Source organism: Suricata suricatta, chromosome 7, assembly GCF_006229205.1.
Source record: "Suricata suricatta isolate VVHF042 chromosome 7, meerkat_22Aug2017_6uvM2_HiC, whole genome shotgun sequence".
Classification (NCBI taxonomy): Eukaryota; Metazoa; Chordata; class Mammalia; order Carnivora; family Herpestidae; genus Suricata; species Suricata suricatta.
Window position 1 is genome coordinate 144,777,674 of NC_043706.1, and position 19,625 is coordinate 144,797,298.

Genomic DNA, 19,625 nt, shown 5'->3' on the forward strand with positions numbered 1-19,625 from the left:
GCCTCCCCTCCCCCTGCTCTGCGCTCCCCCGCTCCCCCCTCCGGGCCCGGGCGGCGGCGCGGGCGCGCTGAGTGTGCCCTCTGGTCCTCCTGCAGGACGTCCGCGGGCGAGCAGGTGACGGCGCGGCGTCGGGCATGGCAGCCGCCTGGCGGCGCGCTCTGCTGCTCCTGCTGGCCTGGCAGCTCGCGTGCTCGGGGAGCCCCCCGGACGAGGACGAGGTTCCCGAGGAGTGGCTGCTCCTGCACGTGGTGCAGGGCCACATAGGCGCCGGCAACTACAGCTACCTGCGCCTGAACCACGAGGGCAAGATCGTCCTGCAGATGCGGAGCGTGCGGGGGGACGCGGACCTGTACGTGTCCGACAGCACGCTGCACCCCAGCTTCGACGACTACGACCTGCAGTCGGTGACGTGCGGCCCGGACGCCGTGGCCATCCCCGCGCACTTCCGGCGGCCCGTGGGCATCGGGGTGTACGGGCACCCGTCCCACCACGAGAGCGAGTTCGAGATGAAGGTGTACTACGACCGCGCGGTGGAGCGGTCCCCGTTCGGGGAGGCGGCCTACGCGGGCGGGACGGGCCCGGGCCCGCGGCCGGCGTCCGCGCCCGAGGACGCGCCCCCGGAGGAGGAGTCCGTGCTCTGGACCGTCTTAATTGGCGTCCTGAAACTGGTCCTGGAGATTCTCTTCTGATCCCTCCAACGTGCCCCGAGCGAGCCCCGACAGCGCGAGCCGGTGGCGCGCTTGCCGCCCGGAGGTCTCCTTCCAAACCTAAAGCCATGCGATTTCGTTACCTCACTTACCCCGAAAGCAGGGAAAGCGGCAAGAAGCACGTTGCTCTTTTTCAGTCCTCAAAGTTCCTGCAAGAGGAATACGCACAATAAAATGTTCCAACTCCTGTGATGGGTCTGTCAGGGGCATAGGAAGTTTAGACAAAACGCAGCACCCTCCCCGCGGCCGCGCCGCCCAGCCGGAATGGCTGGTGGCTGCGCCTTCACTCCGACTCGAGGTGAGGTCACAACGTGCACACCTGAGCAGGTCGGAAAGGTATCCAGTTCTTCCTGGTGGCTCGCCCAGGGCCTAAAGTGCGGTGCCTGCCTCCCTGCCAGCGAACGTTATTTGCATCCATCACCTGAGACAGTACTTTTGTTATGCCACCCGGGACTGGCCAGAAACGAGCAATTAGGAAAACTTCTTGCAAACAGTAACTTTCAGGCCAAGGAGAAATAGTTAAGCACTTCAATTAAGTTGCCTGTATTTCCACTAAATTTATGGAAAGCCAAAGCACCAAGAGACGTTAAAAAATAAAAAGAACAGAAAATGAACTATTTCTCTGCCTGAAATTGGCTTTAAGGGGAATAGTTGCTTGTAACAAATAAATCGATTTACAGATTTTAAGCACATGGTTAATTTCAGAAATCTTTTATTGGCATAAAATGGAAAATGTAAATAAATTGGCACCAAGTATTTCATTTAAATCCATATTACAATATTGGGATTAAAAACTATTTTATCCCTCTTTGCTGTTTTTCCCCCTTCTGCCCACCTTCCTGGGTGTTGGGGGGGCGCGCTGACAACAGTCACAAATCCAGCGACCTAGGAGAAAAATTGTTAGTTAATATAGTATGAAATTTAATTTTTTTAGGGCTGAATTTTAAACCTATTTGGCTCTCCTTCCTTAGCTATCACTAGTGGTATTTTTTGGTGAATGTGTGATGTGAAGGGCACCAGGAAGTTCCTTAATTTAAGGAGAAAAATGTAAATTTTCTTTAGGACAATCTGTAATCAATGCCATGTTAAAATTCAGTGCAAGCTGGTGGGGGAGGACAGGACATCAGTACCATATAATCTGGACCCTTTAAAAATTACCACAACCCTTTCTGAAACCCAGACAGGGTCATACTTTAAAAGTTCAAAAGTATACATCGTCTGTAAACCCTGTCACTGACCCGGGCGTATCTCCAGCCTTTTACTCGGCTGTTCAGTGGCAGCTGCAGGTCTCAACTGCTCTCAAGTCCTGGTGCCCCCGACACAGCACTTTACGCTTCCCAAGCATCGGACCCCGCAGCTATGCACCGCGCTAGGTACTCCATCGGAGTGACTGCTGAACTTCCCGTCACCTGCTGCTTAATGACCCGGGAATCCGTTCTGGGCGTGGGTTTTATCAAGTATTATACAGTTTACTATGCAAGTTAAAAGTCCTAAATTTACACAATTATGTGTAATATTTTCGTCCAATTACTGTGATTTATTCTTCGATTCTGTGTTCCAAAGTTACCTGGAATTGTTATGCTGCCTCATTTTATAGAAATCTGGTTTACTATTTATAAAGGCATAGTCATTTTTGTTAAGTTTCTGAATAGAGGATATAAAAATAAAATCAAGGCTTTGAAACGAATGGATACTCTTGCTTTAGCTCTTTCACTAGAAAGACCTGAGTTCATTCTATACATTGAGCTCTATTCCAAAACTTGGACAAGGCCCTCTGACGCCCCTTTGTCCCTTAGCCGGATTACCTAGGGATAAAAAGTAGGTAGACGTTATCTGGACGGTCACAGCTTTGGTAACGTCTTGGGAACAGAAGGACCTCTATGGTGTTTAAGCAGCCTTTAAGAAAATGATGGGAGAGTCCCTTCACTCCTCTTTGTAATCTTTACCTGATGGAATAGCACCAAGGCCCACACAAAAAGTATGATAACCTCTGTCACACACATCACAGAACATCATTTCTTCTTCATGGTGGGGTTGTCCACATATAATGCAAGTTTTACACTCCATGCATTGCCATGGGTAGGTCTTAATCATAGAAACAAGCTCCATGGTCATATCCAGGCAAGAAGGATGGCCTAAACCAAAATCAAGATTAGTATTTCACAAAAGAATTTTGAATTTAATATGGCATAATAAAATGCTAGTTTGCTTTGGGATTTCTCAAGATGGCTAAATGTCTAATCAAAGAAACGAAAACACAGATGGGAGGAAAATACATGGGCTCCGTCTCTACGCCTTACAAGCTCCCTATACATTTGATGGGTCTTTGGTTCGGGTCTGGCTGACCACTAAACCTCCTGGTTTCTGAAGCAACAACGAGGGAGGTTAAAACGGGAAGAAGACGTGGCAGTACTTACCGCTGTTCTCACACTGGGAGCAGTGTATAAGTGATTCAGCCTTCCCTCTCTTGTTGGACTCCTTACCCTTCAGACAAATTCCACACAGAGCATTGGGAATGACCTTTGGCTGGAAGGGTAGAAGAGGGCTATAAATTCATGCCAGAAGCACTCACTCTGGGTCATAAGGAATTGTTACTGCCTTATCTTTACTTTCGGTATCTCGCTAGCGCGGGTCTTTTAGGAAGACCGAACTTGAGAGGGCTGGCTCTCAACATACTCAAGCCCTTAGATGTCGTTTTAGAATGTCGTCAACAGCGTGATCTCGAGGCAGGGTTCAGTGTAGCATCCTGTCTCCACACGCCCAGCAAGGCCTGATTTCTGGGCTGGGCGGGAGGACTAACCGCCATGCCAAACTGCACTGTGAACTGGAAGAAGAAATCCGGGTGCCAAGTGACCCTCACATGTGAGGGAGGCGTCTGGTAAAACAGAAGACTCGGTCTTAAGCAGCTTATATACTGATTTTGTTTAAAAACTGGTTATTTCTCAAAGAGAAAGAGATCTATAAAACATGTTACCAAATCAATGTTTTAACATTTCTAATTAAAAAATGCCTCATCCATACACTGTTATGTGTATAAACATTTCTGGAAAATAGCTGTGATTATGCCCTTTGCGGATCTGATCATAGAGAGCTTATGCTTGGGGGAGAGCACTGAGTACAAGACACAAAACATGGAAGAGAAAAGTAAGCTTTCAGGCAAGCCAAAATCTGATCGCTTACAAAGGTACAGACACCCTCACCTCTTGAGTACCATTCATTTTTCAGATTAAAGATCTGCTCCATCCAATGACAGTATATTTGGGTTTTAAAATCCCTTTAGCAAAACATGGAAAAGGACAAAGAAGAAAAGCACCTACAATCACCAGGGGAGAGAGCATCCAAACACCCCAGTTTTGACCATAATGAAATGACGCTCACTCGTGCTAAATGAACACGTAAAGCAACGGTGGCAGAAAAAGCAGAGCAAGCACGGCCCAGGATGGATGGGCTAGGACCATACAGGTGTAAGGGACTAGGGGGAAGTTACCAGATTATTATATTTCCGTTTTATTCCAATCCAGCCAAATGCATCTTCTCTTTCCCTTTCCTAAGTTATTAAACCAAAGAGGAGCCTAAAGGAAACTCCAACTTTGTTTATAGTAGTCCAGCTTTGAAATGTCTCACTGCCACCTTCAAAACCTTAGGCCTAAACAATTTGTTCTTAATTCTTTCAAGTTTTTATTTTTTTAAATTGTCTTTCTTTTGCAAAAGATGACAGAGGCATTCAAAAATAATTTTTGGCTTATTTATTTTAAAAAAGTCAACCTTATACATAAATATAAAACAATAGCTCTAAACAATCACACATGTGTCTACAAAATAATAAATATCATGGGAGTTAAAACATACATATAAAACTTTACCGTTAACTATTCTACATCTGCGGTTAAGTGTATGTCTACACCCTGCCCCCCAACACCAGGGCAGCGTCACGTGCTCACACCGTGGGAGTCTTACGGAGCAGGCCCCTTCCGCTGCTGCTGCTGCTACATTCTAAGAATAAGGTTCTCACTGTGTTTCCTCCAGTAAATAAAAAATAGCTACCAGTGCGCTTCTAGGAGCCGAGTTCCGATTCGGTGACGACCAAATCCGGAAGTGCCGTCACATGCAGCAGGAAGCTCCCTCTCAGCACACCAGAATAAGAACCGCCCTTTGCTTGGCCGCCTGCACTGAATGTTTAATACTTGTAGTTGAAGTTAGACACTGGCAAACCAAGTACTCGATTATCTTTCACTGAAGTCAGGGAAGTAACCACACAGTATTAAATTCCAAAAGGAGAACCCCTCATGGGCGATCCTTTACAAAAATCAAAAATGAATAAAACAAGGCTAGTCATTCACATTCTAGAGCAATTCAAGTTCTACAGTCATTAAAACATACATCAAACACCTATGATAAAAAGGGACGCCAAGAAAATTCTAGGTTTACTTCTAAGCTTAAAATCGTAATATTCTGTTAGGCCACTTAAAATTTTTCTTACCCAATAGTCTTCATCTTGATGAAAAGGGAGTGACGGGAGAAGCAGACAGAGAGAGAGAGAGAGAGACTGGGAGAGAGACAGAGCTCTGCAGCATTTTCTATGGCAAATCTCTGTTCACTCAAGCACTCAGCTCTATGGGAAGCCACCCTCCTCACACCCAGGACCTGCTCACACCCAGGGCCTGCTCACACCCAGGGCCTCCAGCTGGGAAGCTGGTCTCTGATGGAGGAGGAGTGGGGTGAGGAGGAGGAGGAGGAGGAGGAGGAAGGGAACAGTGTGCAGAACTCCTGCGAAGACAGATGGAACAGAACCCCACGTCTGAGACAGTCCGTTCTAGAAACTGCACCAACATCTAAGTGTCACTTTTGATAAGAAAATTAAAATACTCATCCTAACAGCTCTCAGCATCTCAAATAAAAGGCTCACGATATCCTTACATTCCTGCTTGAAAAATAACCAAAGATAAGCGAGACTTTCACGGTGGCAGTAACATAGTATAGATTTTAATTATATACTTGCAACCCAGGCCTGACTCTAACAATATGCTTTAATTTCAGGTTAATGTAACCCAAACAATACTGTCCTACAAATTAAGGGCAAGCACTAGTGAATCGTACTAAGCAAGACATCAGCTACGCCATCATTTTCCATAACTCCAACATATTTACATATATGAGCTTCAGCGTGAAGTACCCTAGTATTTAGGCACATCTTGGTTTATTAATATTTTTCATAGAGAGATTACTTTTAATAAACTTGTTCACGTTAATGTATTAAGTCTAGATACTGGTTGTTCCAAACTCTAAAATAACTGAAACATTTTTAGCTACTAAAAATGTTCACAGAAGTTATAAAATGTGTATTTTGCAGATTACACACCCTTGAGTCCTATCAATTTACCTTAACCTGTACGACTTCCTCTACATTAAGTCAATGGTACTGTGGACTAAGTGTTCACTTTCAGACTCTCTGAAACGCCTCCTTTGACACCCTGGCCTCGGACCCCAGGATGGATCCAGGCTCGCTCTGCAGGGGCCCCAGAAGGCGGGCCGGGTGCGCCGCGCACCCGCTCCTGTCTGAAGACCGGCGCGCGCACACCAGGCTAACCTTCCAAGATTTAATCTTTGGAGTTCATTTGCTTTTGATTATTAAGCACTAATTTACATCTTTAGTTTAAAAAATTAGGTAAGCTATATACGTAAAAACCACACGCTTGCAGCCTACCGGAGCCCTCCTGTGCCGAAGGTAGCTTTGGAGTTGCTTGCCACAGGCTGGAAAAACATGTATTTTAAAATTGATCACGTAAAGGCATTTTCTAATTAAATATGCATTAAATACACTAATTTGTTAACCTGCTTTTTTTACTTCAGGAAAAGGACGGGAAGTGAACCGTGAGCAGGCAGAGGTGGCTGCAGAACGGAACCGCTGGCAGCCCGCTCGGCCCTGCTCCGCCGGGTTGCCCAGCGCGACCCCAACCCTGACCCTCGACAAGAGGTTAACAACTCCCCTCGGCAAACTACTCCATCACCTCACTCTAAAACGTTCCTTCAAAACACTTCCGTCACCACAGTGAAAAGCGTGTTCTGATGCATTCCGGACCGTGTGAACGGTCTACTTCACTATCGCCACCCGCACCGGGGACCTGTGCAGCCAATTCCACTCCTTTCATGTATTTCTAACCCCCATCGGGGGATAAGGCCACTCCCCTCCCACCTGCCCCTCTGGAGGGGAGGGACAGACAGCAGGAGGACCCGGGGAAATGAGACTGCCGACAGCGCACGAGCTTCCTCCGAGAACAGCCAGACCGGAAGTTAACAAGTACATACACATCTAAGCCAGATTACGTCACTAGTAGCGTTTCGATTCTTGTCACAGAATCACAGAGGCTATTTCCCAAGGTGAGGCTAAAAATCACCACAATGTAAGTAACAGTTTTACTGTTTTCTAGCACAGAGTTAGTGGACGTCAGCAAATGGATCAAATAATCTTTAAACTAAACCCAGATCTTCCTTCAGAAGAGGCAGCTTATCCTAAGAGTCTGTCCCCCATACTGTGCAGCGTGGCACGCTCAGCTACACGACACACCAGCACACTGCAAATGTCAGGGAATTACCATCTTTACCCCAAGGAAACAAAATATCACGTTCTGTGAGGAAGTGATTTTTTAAGAAGCCATACTTGCCTGGTTATTGTTAAAAGACAAAAAAGGATTTTCTTATAAATTGTACATCTACAGAAAACAGAAGCTAAACAACAGGCAGAAGGGACAGAAAGGCCACCAGGAAGATCAAGCGCGACAGGAGGAAGCTGACAGAGGGCACACAGGACAGCGGCGGGGCGCGCCGGGCAGGCCTCCGCCGCTCGGAGCCAGAGGCACCGATCTCGGGGGGAGAGGCTGCTCAGGAGGGAAGCGGAGTCAGGGGCTTTTTTCTTCTACCTTGTACCCAGGGACTGACTTGGACAGTACAGAACGTTTGGAAGCATCTTTTCTTGGAGTAGCAGCTTTGTCCTTGGATCTCGGTCTTCCTGGGAGAGGCTCCTCCTGGCCGTCGGGAAGGCCTTCCCCTTCGGACACGTTGCCGGACGAGCTGTCCTGGAGGTCAGAGGCAAAGACAGAGATTCCTTGAACTCACGCAGATTTGAGTGCAAATTCTGAAAACTACAGCATACATTTAAAAAGAAGAAAAGGTTTTAAAGTTCTGTCAATTTAAAAAAAATAATAATTTAAAAAAAATTTTTCCTGGTGGAGACTGAAAGAAGTCCTGTAAAAGCACTGATCTGTCTTGTACGGGACAGCAGAAAGCTGACGGCACCTTAGCCAGCTTGGTGTCCTGCCTCCATCAACACGAGCAGCAGCCACCGCTGGCGCCACGCCGTGTGCCCTGGCACGAGGGGCACACTCATTTCTAAAACCATTTACGGAAGAAACTGTCTTCAGTAAAGAGGGTATTTTCACCGAGTAACAGACGCCACTAAAGAAGGGCTGCAAACACGCTCGTGGGAGAACGCCGCCATCGGCCCACCTTTGCGAGAGCAGCTGTTGCACTTTAGGAAATCAAAGTTCAGGAGCTCAGTGTCTGACAATCTAATTCTTCATTTGTTGACTTAAAATTTTCTAATTAAGGGGATCCTGGGAGGCTCAGTCAGTTGAGCGTCGGCTTCGGATGAGGTCACGATCTCACAGTTCGTGGGTTCAAGCCCTGTGTCGGGCTCTGCGCTGACAGCTCAGAGCCTGGAGTCTGCTTCAGATTCTGTGTCTCCCTCTCTCTCTGCCCCTGCCATGCTGACACTGCCTTTCTCTCTCTCAAAAATAAATAAAACATTTAAAAACATTGTTTTAACAAAATAAAATAAAAATTTCTAATTAAAAGTAAAATGTTATGTTCATATAAATTATGAAAATTATAAATGAGAAACTTGGGTTATCCATAACCACTCTGATACGCATTCCGAGACAACTCCCGGGAACACGACCCCATCCGCTTTTCACCGTGCTGGGGGCGCGTCTGCACACAGAGGTACCAGATTCACTCACACACGCGCCCCGGCTACACAGACCCCCTTCATTTAGAAAAAGGAAAACACACACACACAAAACCGGAGGGGTGCCTGGGGGGCTCCGTGAGTTAAGTATCTAACTTTGGCTCAGGTCCCAATCTCGAGGGTCACGAGTTTGAGCCCCATATCGGGGTCTCTGCTGTCAGCACAGAGCCTGCTTTGGATCCTCTGAACCCCTCTCTCTGCCCCTCCACCGCCTCAAGCATGCACACGTGCTCTCTCTCTCTCTAAAATACATTTATAAAAATTAAAAAATAAAACACAAACCAGGATCACACTGTGTATATGCGTGTTTCTTCAAGTATCGTGCATTTTATCACATCACTAAATCTTCTTTGAACTTCATTTCTATCATATAAATGTAATAGATCACCCACTGTGGACATGAAATTTATTCCTAACTTCCATTATAAAAACTACTGCTAACACTCCACTGGGGGCGCCTAGGGGGCTCAGCTCAAGTCATGATCTCACAGTTGGTGGGTTCGGGCCCCACGTCGGGCTCTGCTGACAGCTCAGGGCCTGGAGCCTGTCTTCAGATTCTATGTCTCCCTGTCTCTGACCCTCCCCTGCTCATGCTATGTCTCTCAAAAGTAAATTTTAAAAATTAAAAAAGAAAAACACTCCACTGGACATTGTTTATCCTAATTAAACTTTGTCCTTCAGATGAATTGTTAGTGTATTTGCTAGGCCAAATTCTGTGGAAATTAAAAATCTTGGTAGATACTGTGGAATCCTCTTGTGAGATGTGGGATTCTTTTATACTCCTACGAAGAGTGAAGGAAAGTCCCCTCCAACACATCCTGCCGCACCACAGTGCCCCCTTCCCCAACGACAGGACAGAAGTGGTACTGTCACTCTAATACTTGAACAGCATCTTATCTCCTGCAGCACAAACCATGAAATGTTTTAGAAGCTGTTGGTGACAAACACGCCCCGCCCACTTCACGGTGCCCTGCTCCCAGGCTCCCCCGCCTCCCCGGTGCCTTTCAGTCCCACGGACCACACCAACTCCCCGAGACCAAACCAGTGCTCCTGACCCTGCCCTGGAGGAAGCTGAAGACTATTAATTAAGCAGCGGGAACACACCTGGACGTGCTCCCCAACCCGAGCCGGTTACAGACGGAAATGGCACGAAGGGCCGGCCCCCTCTCCCGACCCGCCCGAGAGGACCGCCAGCGGCAACTCGAAGCACAGCACCTCGAGGCCCAGCCAGTCTGTACCGCGGCGGCACGGGGTCAGGTTCCTCATGGCAGCTCCCACGGAGCCGCCCCTCTGTCCCGGACAGCGCGACCTGCACGCAGGGGAGCCGCCTGCTCCCACGGGGAGCCAGGCCTACCGAGGTGCCTCTCTGTTTCCGCTTCTCGTCTCCTCGCCCGTCCTCGGCGTCGTCCGAGTCGCCGTCGCTATCCAGGGCCGGGAGCTCGGGGTCCAGCGGGGGCTCGTAGAGGGCCGTGTTCAACGGCAGGTACCGCAGCTCGTCCGCCGAGTACCTGAGGGCCAGAGGAGCGGCCTCAGCTCTCTCCTGAGAACGCGAGCCACAGAGAGCGCCCTCACGGGCTCAGGTAACCGCAGACCCTTTGGGAAAACGATTACACATCTAACAACTGATTTTTCGTTTGAAAAGAAATAAAGAGCCTAAGCATTTTTTTCATCAGACTAAGAGCGTAACACATGCATTTGATTCTTTCTGTCAAAAGATCATGTCTCGGGGCACCTGGGTGGCTCAGCTGGTTAAGCCTCCGACTTCAGCTCAGGTCATGATCTCACGTTCCTGGGTTCGAGCCCCGCATTGGTCTCTGTGCTTGCTGACAGCTCAGAGCCTGGAGCCTGCTTCCTATTCTGTGTCTCCCTCTCTCTCTGCCCCTGCCCCTCTTGTCCTCTGTCTCTCTCTGTATCAAAAATAAAATATTGAAAGAGAAGATAATGTCTCCATCCTTTATTCTCAATCCAAAAAAAGGAAAAAAAATAAAAACGTCAGCAGAGGAAGGTGGAGTGCAGCTGGTGTGGAACCCGCACAAATGCCATTCAGCCGGATCGCACCCCTCTCCAGCCCCCCGAGTCCTCACTGCCTCTTGGTCCGCTGGGGGCCGACAAAACACTTTGTTTTTAAGGAACAAAATTTTAAGCAGCAAGTTACTTAAAAACAACTTATGAAGCATGTATCCTAACTAGTGTCATCACCTATTCTATCAAACTAGACCTCACACCCCTCACCCCCAGCAGCTGGCTCATCCGCTGCCTGCTCTCTGCCGCCTCACACCCCCACCAAGTAGGCACAGGGGCATCTGAGCTGCTCGGCTGGTTAAGTGGCCATGACTTCGGCTCAGGTCATCATCTCAAGACTTGAGAGTTCCGGCCCCGCGTCGGGCTCTGTGCTGACAGCCCAGAGCCTGGAGCCTGCTTCGGATTCTGTGTCTCCCTCTCTCTCTGGCCCCCGCCCCGCCCCGACGCTCTTTCTCTCAAAAATAAACAAACATTTAAAAAAAGAAAAAGCATTGGATCAGCATCTCCCTGTACTAAGACGGCAAACCACCAAAAGGCAAAGGGATCAGTACCCTGGCATATCACTTTCAATAATTTGCTGAGGCAAAACAAATAAAGTTTTTGTAAAAAGGGGCGCCTGGGTGGCTCAGTCGGTTAAGCATCTGACTTCGGTTCAGGTCATGGTCTCACGGTTACTGGGTTGGAACCCCACATGGGGCTCTGTGCTGACAGCAAGGAGCCTGGAAACTGCTTTGGATTTTGTGTCTTCCTCTCTCTCTGCCCTCCCCCACTCACGCTCTGTCTCTCAAAAATAAATAAACGTTTAAAAAAAGTTTTTAAGTAAACAATAATAATTTGCTGACCCCAAAACAAAAAAACTAAAATCTGCTAACCTATGATTTAAATTGGACTTTCAAATAGTAGGATCCTATAGTCCATTTTAAATCCTATAAAGAACAGTCTGTATCCTAAAAAGCATAGTAAGGTTTAAAGCTTAAGTAAAAGCTGAGATTCTCAAACAAAATGACCCTGTGTAAACCTCGTTCTCAGTTACATCCAGGTTGGGAATAAGAGAGAAGCGCGTTCTTGCTCGGAGGAGTGGAAGCGGCAGCCTGGCCAGGGCGGCCTCGCCCCTCCTGCGCCCCGCAGGTGCTGCCCGTGGGCGGCCGTCTACACGCAGCTGCCAGTCGGCAAGCCTGCAGTCATGCCTGGGAGTCTGTATTCCCAGCACGCTTGCCAGTGGCACAGGTGCCGCCGGGCCATGAGGCGCGCTCGGGGGAGACGGGCTGGGAGGGTCGGGCACCTGTCCACGGGGACACGCACAGGCGGCTTCAGGAGCAGAGGTCCAGATCCCGGGGAGGGGTCTTCCCCGCAGAGCCACAGGAGGCGGCGGCACGGACAGACCTCACCAGGCATCTTAGGGCCTGACTTACAGAGCGGAACTTTCTGGAGGATGCACACAGGACTCTCAAGTCCCTCACCAACACCCAACAGAAATGCTGATAAAAGCAATAAATACCTTTTGTAATATTCCTGGAACTGTCCCGGGATGAGGGCCACTGGGTAAGAACTGACCTTGGTTCGCTCTGTCGGTAACACCTTGTACTTCCCTTGAGGCACCTGGATGACCTAGGGGAACACGAAGAGAAATACAACGCTGAGTCCACGCCAGGAAACAGGCCTTGAGGGAAACAATCCCTCTTGTGCTCCACTGTGCTCCTCCCCGCAAAAAGCTCAAGTATCGGAGACACTAGGCACCGGAAGCCAGAGACCGTGGTGTTACTAGCTGTACAGGTCGGTTGTATCTGGCCCGTCAGCGTGGCCATCTTGTCTGCGGGACGGCGGGGTTTCCCACCCCAAAGAGCAAGGGCACCGGGGCACCTGCCAAACCCCTGCAGCTCAACGCCCTTGTCTAGGAGATGAGAAAATTACGCGTCTCCACCTCACAGGACAACTGTGGGAGCTACGTGAACTAATGTGGAAGGGCCCTACGAGGACCCTTGGGACAAACAAGCACGAGCTGTACCTAGCAGTGGCGGCCCCTCCCCGCGTTAGAAATTCTACCTTCAGTTCCGGGGCAGAAAAGGACACATGGCTGATACAAAAAGTAACATAATAAAGGAGTCCTGAGCACTGGACCGGAACAAGCGGTAAGCGCGGCCCGGGAGCTAAGGAACGCGAGCAAGCCTACGTGCGTCTGCAAGTCGAAATATGCCCGTCTCTCCTCCATGCGCTCCCGGTTCAGGTTGCTGTTAAATTCAGCTGCTTTTTTAGCAGCTTTCTTAATGTACTCGGGCACTTTGCTGGCTTCGACCTTCTGAGTATTCTGCTGTTGCATTTGCTGAAATGAAAACATCACATTTGGAAATCCCATAAACCTGACAAAATGTCCTTCTCCCTAACCCAGCCAGAAGACGCGTCTCTCGGCACTTACAGAATACTCCTTATAATGGTCCGTAATTCGCTGACGCTCTTTTTCTTGTAAAATAACAGAATATTCAGCATGTTTGGCTGGATATTCTTTTATCATTAAATCAATCACTTCATCACTGCGCAACGCTGTTAGACCTATTTCAGACCCCAAAAAAGAATAGTAGAAAATCTCTTTTAAGACCAAGTGAACAAAACCACTTTTCAAAATTTGCTTTTCCTTCAAACTACATTTAAAGATTTTCCAAAAGTCAATTACTGTAATATATTCAAAAATAAGAAAATAATATTCGTAACATAAAGTCAAATAATTTTTAAAAAGCTCACTGGGGTGCCTAGGGGGCTCAGTCAGTTGAGCATCTGACTCTTGATTTCAGCTCAGGTCATGATCTCAAGGATCGAGAGTCCGAGCCCCACCTTGGGCTCTGTGCAGACAGCGCAGAGCCTGCTTGGAATTCTCTCTCTCCCTTTCTCTGCTTGCTCTTTTCCTCAAAAATAAATAAACACACTTAAATTGAAAAAAATAAAATAAAATAAAGCTCATCAAAGATGCAAAGGAGGGGAACCTGCGTGGCTCACTCACTTAAGCATCTGACTTAAGGTCAGGTCATGATCTCAGGCTGCCCGAGTTCCAGCCCCACAACCGGCTCTGTGCAGACAGCTCAGAGCCTGGAGCTGCTTCAGATTCTGTGTCCTCCAATCTCTCTGCCCCTCCTCCACTCACACTCGCTCACTCTCTATCTCCCTCTCTCCAAAATAAACATTAAAAAACATTTTTTTAAAGATGCATAGGAAAATATATCAATTTTTCAACCAAAAGTTTTTTTGAGATTCAAAGGACTATAAACATATATCTCTTTATTAAAAATAATTGCTAAATAATGATGCACATTAACTAAAGACAATTCAAAATTAAGGATTTTTTTTAATTTTTAATGTTTTATTTTTGAGAGACAGAGACTGAGCAGAGGAATGGGAGAGAGGAAGAGGGGAAAAGGGGGACAGGGGGACAGGGGGTAGAGGGGGAGAGAGAGCATCTGAAGCAGGCTCCAGGCTCAGAGCTATCAGCACAGAGCCCGATGCAGGGCTCGAACCAACAAACTGTGAGATTATGACCTGGACTGATGTCATGGACACCTAACCAACTGAGCCCCCCAGGTGCCCCGAGGATTATTCTTAATCTAATATCCTTCACTAAGTAAAGATATAACAAAAAAAGTTTTTCAATGTACTTCAAATTTTGGTCTCCAAATCAATACACCAGAAATATCACTCAATCCCACCACGATTTCGACAGAAGCATCAGCACACACACAAGCCAGGCAGGCAGTTTTCCCGGCTCACAGGGTCAGACCAAACCAGCCCCCGTGACAAACCCCGGGCTGTGTGCTACCACAGCCTGTTGCACTCCGATGTTTATGTAAGAAAAGCTGCAAAGAAAGCAAGGAGATAATGATACAGAACTAAAAACTGAGCAGAATGTGCCTTTTAAGAGATAAAGATCAATATACTTTTAAAAACTACTGTAAAATTTTCACTCAGTACATGCTGACACTTCTGTGAAAGCGAACAGAAAATGCTGTCATTTTCCTTTGTATTTTCACAAAAACTAAAACAATTTAGCACTTAAATATGTCTATTTTATTAACTGTATAAAACCCTTCAGCGAGGGGACAGGCCCACCCAGCGCCCCTCGCCGGCTCCGCGTCGGGTTACCGAGCGTGCACTGGGTCTCCGTGATGACGTTCAGCTCCCTCAGGTAGAGCTTCTCTTTGTGAGACAAATCTCGTCGCTCTAAATCTCCAAAAGAAAAAAAAAAAAAAAGAACCAAAGACTATTAAAAAGTCTTTTACACTTGTAGCCTCATGCGTACATAAAACTTGAAAAACTCAAAAAACTTTTCAAGTATTTTCAAAAGTTAAAATCTTAACAGATTTAAAAGTACTGCGGGTTACAGTTTCCAAATATTATTAGAAACCATGCAATCTTACAAACTCAAGAAAAGTTTAGATAAAACTGAAAACAGAATAATCCAAAGCAAGAATAACTTAGTTGACACGGACAGCTTTTCTCAAATCAAGACCCAGTCGGTGCGGCTGCCTTCATGGCGAAGGTCAGGGAGCAATGGTAGAGAACCAAGCCCTGGTGCTGATGGCTATACAGGGACTTTTTCTACAACTTTCCCCAAGAAATTCACCTTCCTCAGTTCGCATGAAGTCAGTTTATAAGGCCTGAGAGGAAACTGGGAGGAGAGAGATGCTGGCGGACGGCAGCAAATGAAGCAGCCAGCAGAACACGAAGCGCGTTACCAACAATCCGACAAATAATCCCGCACTCAAGTACTCAGAAACTGGTACCGTATCAGAAAGAATGAGGCTTAGTTAAAAGTCATGGACTAAGACTGAATACCTGGGTACTTCCGCTTAAAGGAGGTCACACCCAAATACTCGCTGACTTGCTCCTGAAGCATGTAGTACTCCCCCGTCTCATCAGGCGGCCATTTGTACTCTATCAGGTTCTCTGCTGGGTAGTAGCTAAAGCTAAGCACAGAAATATGGGTTATGCCTTAAATGTGGCTTTTACTAAATTTTAATCATTTCTACTTTGCAGGGACTCATCTTTGAGAATGTTCATTTTTAAAAATTTGTTAAACTACCTGAATTACGCAAACTCTCACTCAGTCTTCCGACGGCGCTACAAACCAGCCCCCAGCGTCTCACGTGTGTCCCAAGGATGTACAACAGGCAGAGGGAAGGCAAGCGCCGGGCGAGGCACGGGACACTCCGTAACCACGCACAGCTGGGAGGAGTGCCGGGCTTGCGCAGCGGAAGAGACCTACACGGCCACGACACGGGGGCGACGCCCAGTGTGATCTTGGTCTCGGGCTTCCCACCCAGTGCCCCGTCTTGCAGCCACCCGAGGTACGAAGTCCTCAACCGGCTTCCCCGCAGCTGCTCAGTGCCTCACGAACAGCTAAGAAAGCACTCCAAAACCCGGTGTCTCCGTGAGCTGAGCTAGAGGCCACAGTGGTTTGTTCTCGGAGACTCCACAAGTCCAGAAGAAGAGACCTAGTGTGATGGTCCCGGCGGATTGCACATCGGCTCCGATCCTGAAGGGCCGACCACAGGTTCCTGGACCTGGCCAGTGCAACCTCCAAATCTCATCAATGGGCAACAGAGGCAAGACTGTTACAGTTTTAGGCATCCAATTAAAAGTGACAAACAAAAACAATAGTTTTCTTCAAATACAGTGCTGGGAAACTGGACAGCCAAATGCAAAAGCAAGAAATTGGACCTTACCTCCTACCACATTCAAAAATAGATCAACGACCTCAATACAAGAGCCAAAACTAGAAAACTCTTAGAAGAAAACACAGCAGTCACTCTTCATGACCTCACATCTGGCAATGGGTTCTAGACAGGACACCAAAACCATGAGCAACAAAGAAAAATAGATAATTTGAACTTCAGCACGATTAAACATTTTGTACACCAAAGGATACTACCAATGGAGTGAAAAGGCAAACCACAAAGCAGAAGAAAACATCAGCAAATCCTGTATCTCCTAAGGGATGAATATCAGGAATGCCTAAAAACTACAACTCAACAACAAAAAAACAAACCCAACTTAAAAATGGCGAAAACACTTGAATAGACATTTCCCCCAAAGATTTACAAAAAACCACATGACACGATAGTCAACACCACTGGTCCTTACGGAAATTCTAATCCAGCCACAGTGAGGTACCACCTCACATCGCTTAGGAAGGCTGCATCACAAGACCTGGGAAATAACGAATCGGGAAGGACATGAGGAAACCGGACTGTGTGCACTGCTGGTAGGAACAGAAAATGGGGAGTCCGCGGCAGAAAGCAGTTCGGGAGGTCCTCAAAGAGCTCACCACAGAATTACAGTATGATCCAGCTTTCCCGCTCCAAGGGATATACCCAAAGGAACTGAAAACAGGGACGCTGGAGGCACCCGGGGGGCTCAGTCCGTTGAGCATCCGACTTCGGCTCAAGTCACCATCTCTCAGTTCATGGGTTCGAGCCCCGTGTCGGGCTCTGGGCTGACAGCTCAGAGCCTGTGTCTCTGTCTCTCTCTCTCTCTCTCTCTCTCTCTATTAAACATTAAAAAAATTTTTAAACAAGGACCCCGGACGGGTATCTACACCCCAACATTCACAGCGGTGTTCTTCGCAACAGCCGAAACACGGAAACCACCTTTGATTTCATGGGCAGAGGAAAGCGTGACCAAAACGCACCGTCCACACAGAGCACAGCACAGCCTTAGAGAGAAAGGACGTGCTAACACACGCACAGCCAGGGGGAACTTTCACATGCCGGACACAACAGGACAAGTACTGCAGGATTCCCTCGGTAATATTACATGAGGGATCCCCAAGACAGGCGAATTCATAACGACAGAGAGCAGAATAATGGCTGCCAGAAGCTGGGTGAAGAGGAAAACGGCCATTTTTATTCCTTAGTGGTTAGGAAGTTTCCGTTGGCAGTGGTTCCGAAGAAAAGGCTGGAGGTGACAGCTCTACAGCGTCGTGAATGTCACCAATGCCAGTGAATTATACACCTAAAAATAGTTAAGATGGTGGATTTTACCTGTATCTTATCACAATAAAAACATGCTTTAGTTACACCGACTAGCGACAGCAACGCTGGTGTGTGCCCTTGCCAGCGCCGGGGCCAGGGAGGAGCGAGAGAGGGCCAAGAGCAACACGCCACGAACCGGCTACCAAGCAATGAAGCGACAGTACCCGAGGTCCTGGCTTGGAGTCTCACAGCTCCGCGAGCTGTCTCCGGAGCCCATTCGCCTCCTCTTGGACGGCTGGGTCCCATCGTTTGAATTATCTTCATTATCATCCTATACGTTAAAAAGTAAAAAAACAGGTAAAAATAAAGAAAACATGATTACGTCTCATCCCAGACCTGCTAAGAGGCTCAACTTAAAAGCTTTTAAGGACAACCGGTCATACAAATGTTAGCTTTTCTACTGTCATTATAAAGGGCCAAGAATCTGGCTTGGCAAAACCTGGAAAAAAACTAAAAAGTGATCTGCAATACAACCAAAATAAGAAAATTCTCAATTAACCTGTAAATCTAAACCTACCTTTGCCTTCTTACCGACTGAAGTTAAATCGCCCTGCACTGTAAACAAATACGTGAAACTGCTTCAACCCTAAAACTACAGCCAACCCTCTGCCTCAGCTGGGAAAACCAGGCGGTCCGGCAGTGCCCGACTCAGCGGACAGCTGGTGGGTCGGACTGTGCCCCGGGGCTCTCTCACAGACTTCCGCTCCCATACAGAAGGGCGTTCGGACTAAGGACACGTTACCAACCCTGTTCACTTCTTTCTTACATTGCAAACATTTGGCAAAACTAAGCCCTATTAAGACTCGTCGGTCTACACAGCAGCAGAGAGCACACACCCCACCCAACAGGGAGGCTTCAACATGTTTTGATGACACTGTCCGTGGAGACAGTAATGTCACAAGCTGCACCGCTCCACTCGAAAGGAGTGATGTGTCAAAGGTCAGGAAACGGACGGACTCACAGTAGCTGAAGGCTTGAGGACTGTAACCCTTACAAAAATACCTTTTAGAAAACAATCAAGGAAATGTAGATTTAGAAGACGAATGAAATTCTGTTCTATACCGTGGTTCTCTTGCTACATAAAAGACAACCCTGGACAAGAAGGTGCGCTGGTCGCGCGGTGGCTGGACGGGCGCTCGCGGGGCCCGCCCTTCAAGCGTCCGAGGGGCTCTCTACCAGCTGCTTGGGTCCTAGAGCCCCACGCGGAGCCCGCCGGGCTGGGCTCAGGCAAGGGTTCAAGAAGCTGCACACTCGGTGGCCTTAGATCGAGGCCTAGCAAATGCTGCGCCCCATAAAGTCAGCGCCTGTAACCGTGCTGACCATCAGACAGCTCACTGGACCCTGGCCCTGGCCGTCAGGAATACACTCGGATTCCTTCCCAAAGACTCAAACAGAATGCGACTCTGTCCGTTTTAGTTCCCGAAGGAGCATCATTCAATCCGAGAGCCCTGGTACGTTCCTATTAAGAGAAGGCAACCAGGCAGGAGATGGAAAGCAGGAAATAAATGTATTCTCCAAAAACTGTCATTTAACAGCATCGATCACAATTAAGACACTTCCGAGCCAACATTTCAGGCATAACTCCTTTTACGAAAATTGAGGATTCAAGTGGGCTTTTTGGTTGTTTGCTTTTTGGTTTTGTCTTGTTTTACTTGTTTCTGAGCACTTTGAGGACTTCTGTGTCGATTTAAGTATATTCCTCTCGGTAAAAAAGTTGAAATAGTGCAGAAAAGTTAAAAACGCAAAGTCGTCCGCGAGCCGAAGGCACGGCTTCCGGGCGGCGCTTGGGCGCCGCGGTGCCCGCAGGTGCGCGAAGGAAGGGGGTGCCCCGGTGCCCCCGCGGCCGCCCCGGGACCG

General features: G+C 47.9%; 2 protein-coding genes across 5 annotated transcripts; one reads left to right on the top strand and one right to left on the bottom strand.

The window, feature by feature from the left end:
* Positions 1–11: 11 nt before the first annotated feature.
* Positions 12–2,394, top strand: C7H6orf120 (chromosome 7 C6orf120 homolog). Its single transcript, XM_029944713.1, has one exon. The coding sequence runs from the start codon at positions 135–137 to the stop codon at positions 687–689; it is 555 nt and encodes a 184-aa protein (XP_029800573.1). The 5' UTR covers positions 12–134; the 3' UTR covers positions 690–2,394.
* Positions 1,403–19,605, bottom strand: PHF10 (PHD finger protein 10). Of its 4 annotated transcripts, none has more exons than XM_029944709.1 (11): positions 17,933–19,605; positions 15,571–15,701; positions 14,878–14,955; positions 13,166–13,299; positions 12,923–13,072; positions 12,251–12,360; positions 10,085–10,238; positions 7,625–7,780; positions 3,125–3,233; positions 2,654–2,842; positions 1,403–1,592 (listed from the first exon to the last, which is right to left on the bottom strand). In XM_029944709.1, exons 1-11 carry the CDS (start codon positions 17,983–17,985, stop codon positions 1,507–1,509), a joined length of 1,350 nt encoding a protein of 449 aa, XP_029800569.1. In that variant the 5' UTR covers positions 17,986–19,605; the 3' UTR covers positions 1,403–1,506. The 4 variants fall into 4 exon arrangements, with proteins under 4 accessions (XP_029800569.1, XP_029800568.1, XP_029800570.1 ...); XM_029944708.1 differs by having other exon boundaries at positions 14,878–14,961; positions 17,933–19,604; XM_029944710.1 differs by lacking the exon at positions 14,878–14,955 and having other exon boundaries at positions 17,933–19,604.
* Positions 19,606–19,625: the final 20 nt, after the last annotated feature.

Coding starts and splice junctions, on each gene's coding strand:
- C7H6orf120 (XM_029944713.1), top strand. CDS start 135: ATGGCAGCCGCCTGGCGGCGCGCTCTGCTGCTCCTGCTGGCCTGGCAG.
- PHF10 (XM_029944708.1), bottom strand. CDS start 17,985: ATGGGCTCCGGAGACAGCTCGCGGAGCTGTGAGACTCCAAGCCAGGAC. Junction 10,239..12,250: donor TTCCAGGAATATTACAAAAG/GTATTTATTGCT, acceptor TCTGGCCCTCAG/GTACTCGGCGGACGAGCTGC. Junction 3,234..7,624: donor AGTCAGTCCCTGGGTACAAG/GTAGAAGAAAAA, acceptor CTACCCTTCCAG/CCAAAGGTCATTCCCAATGC.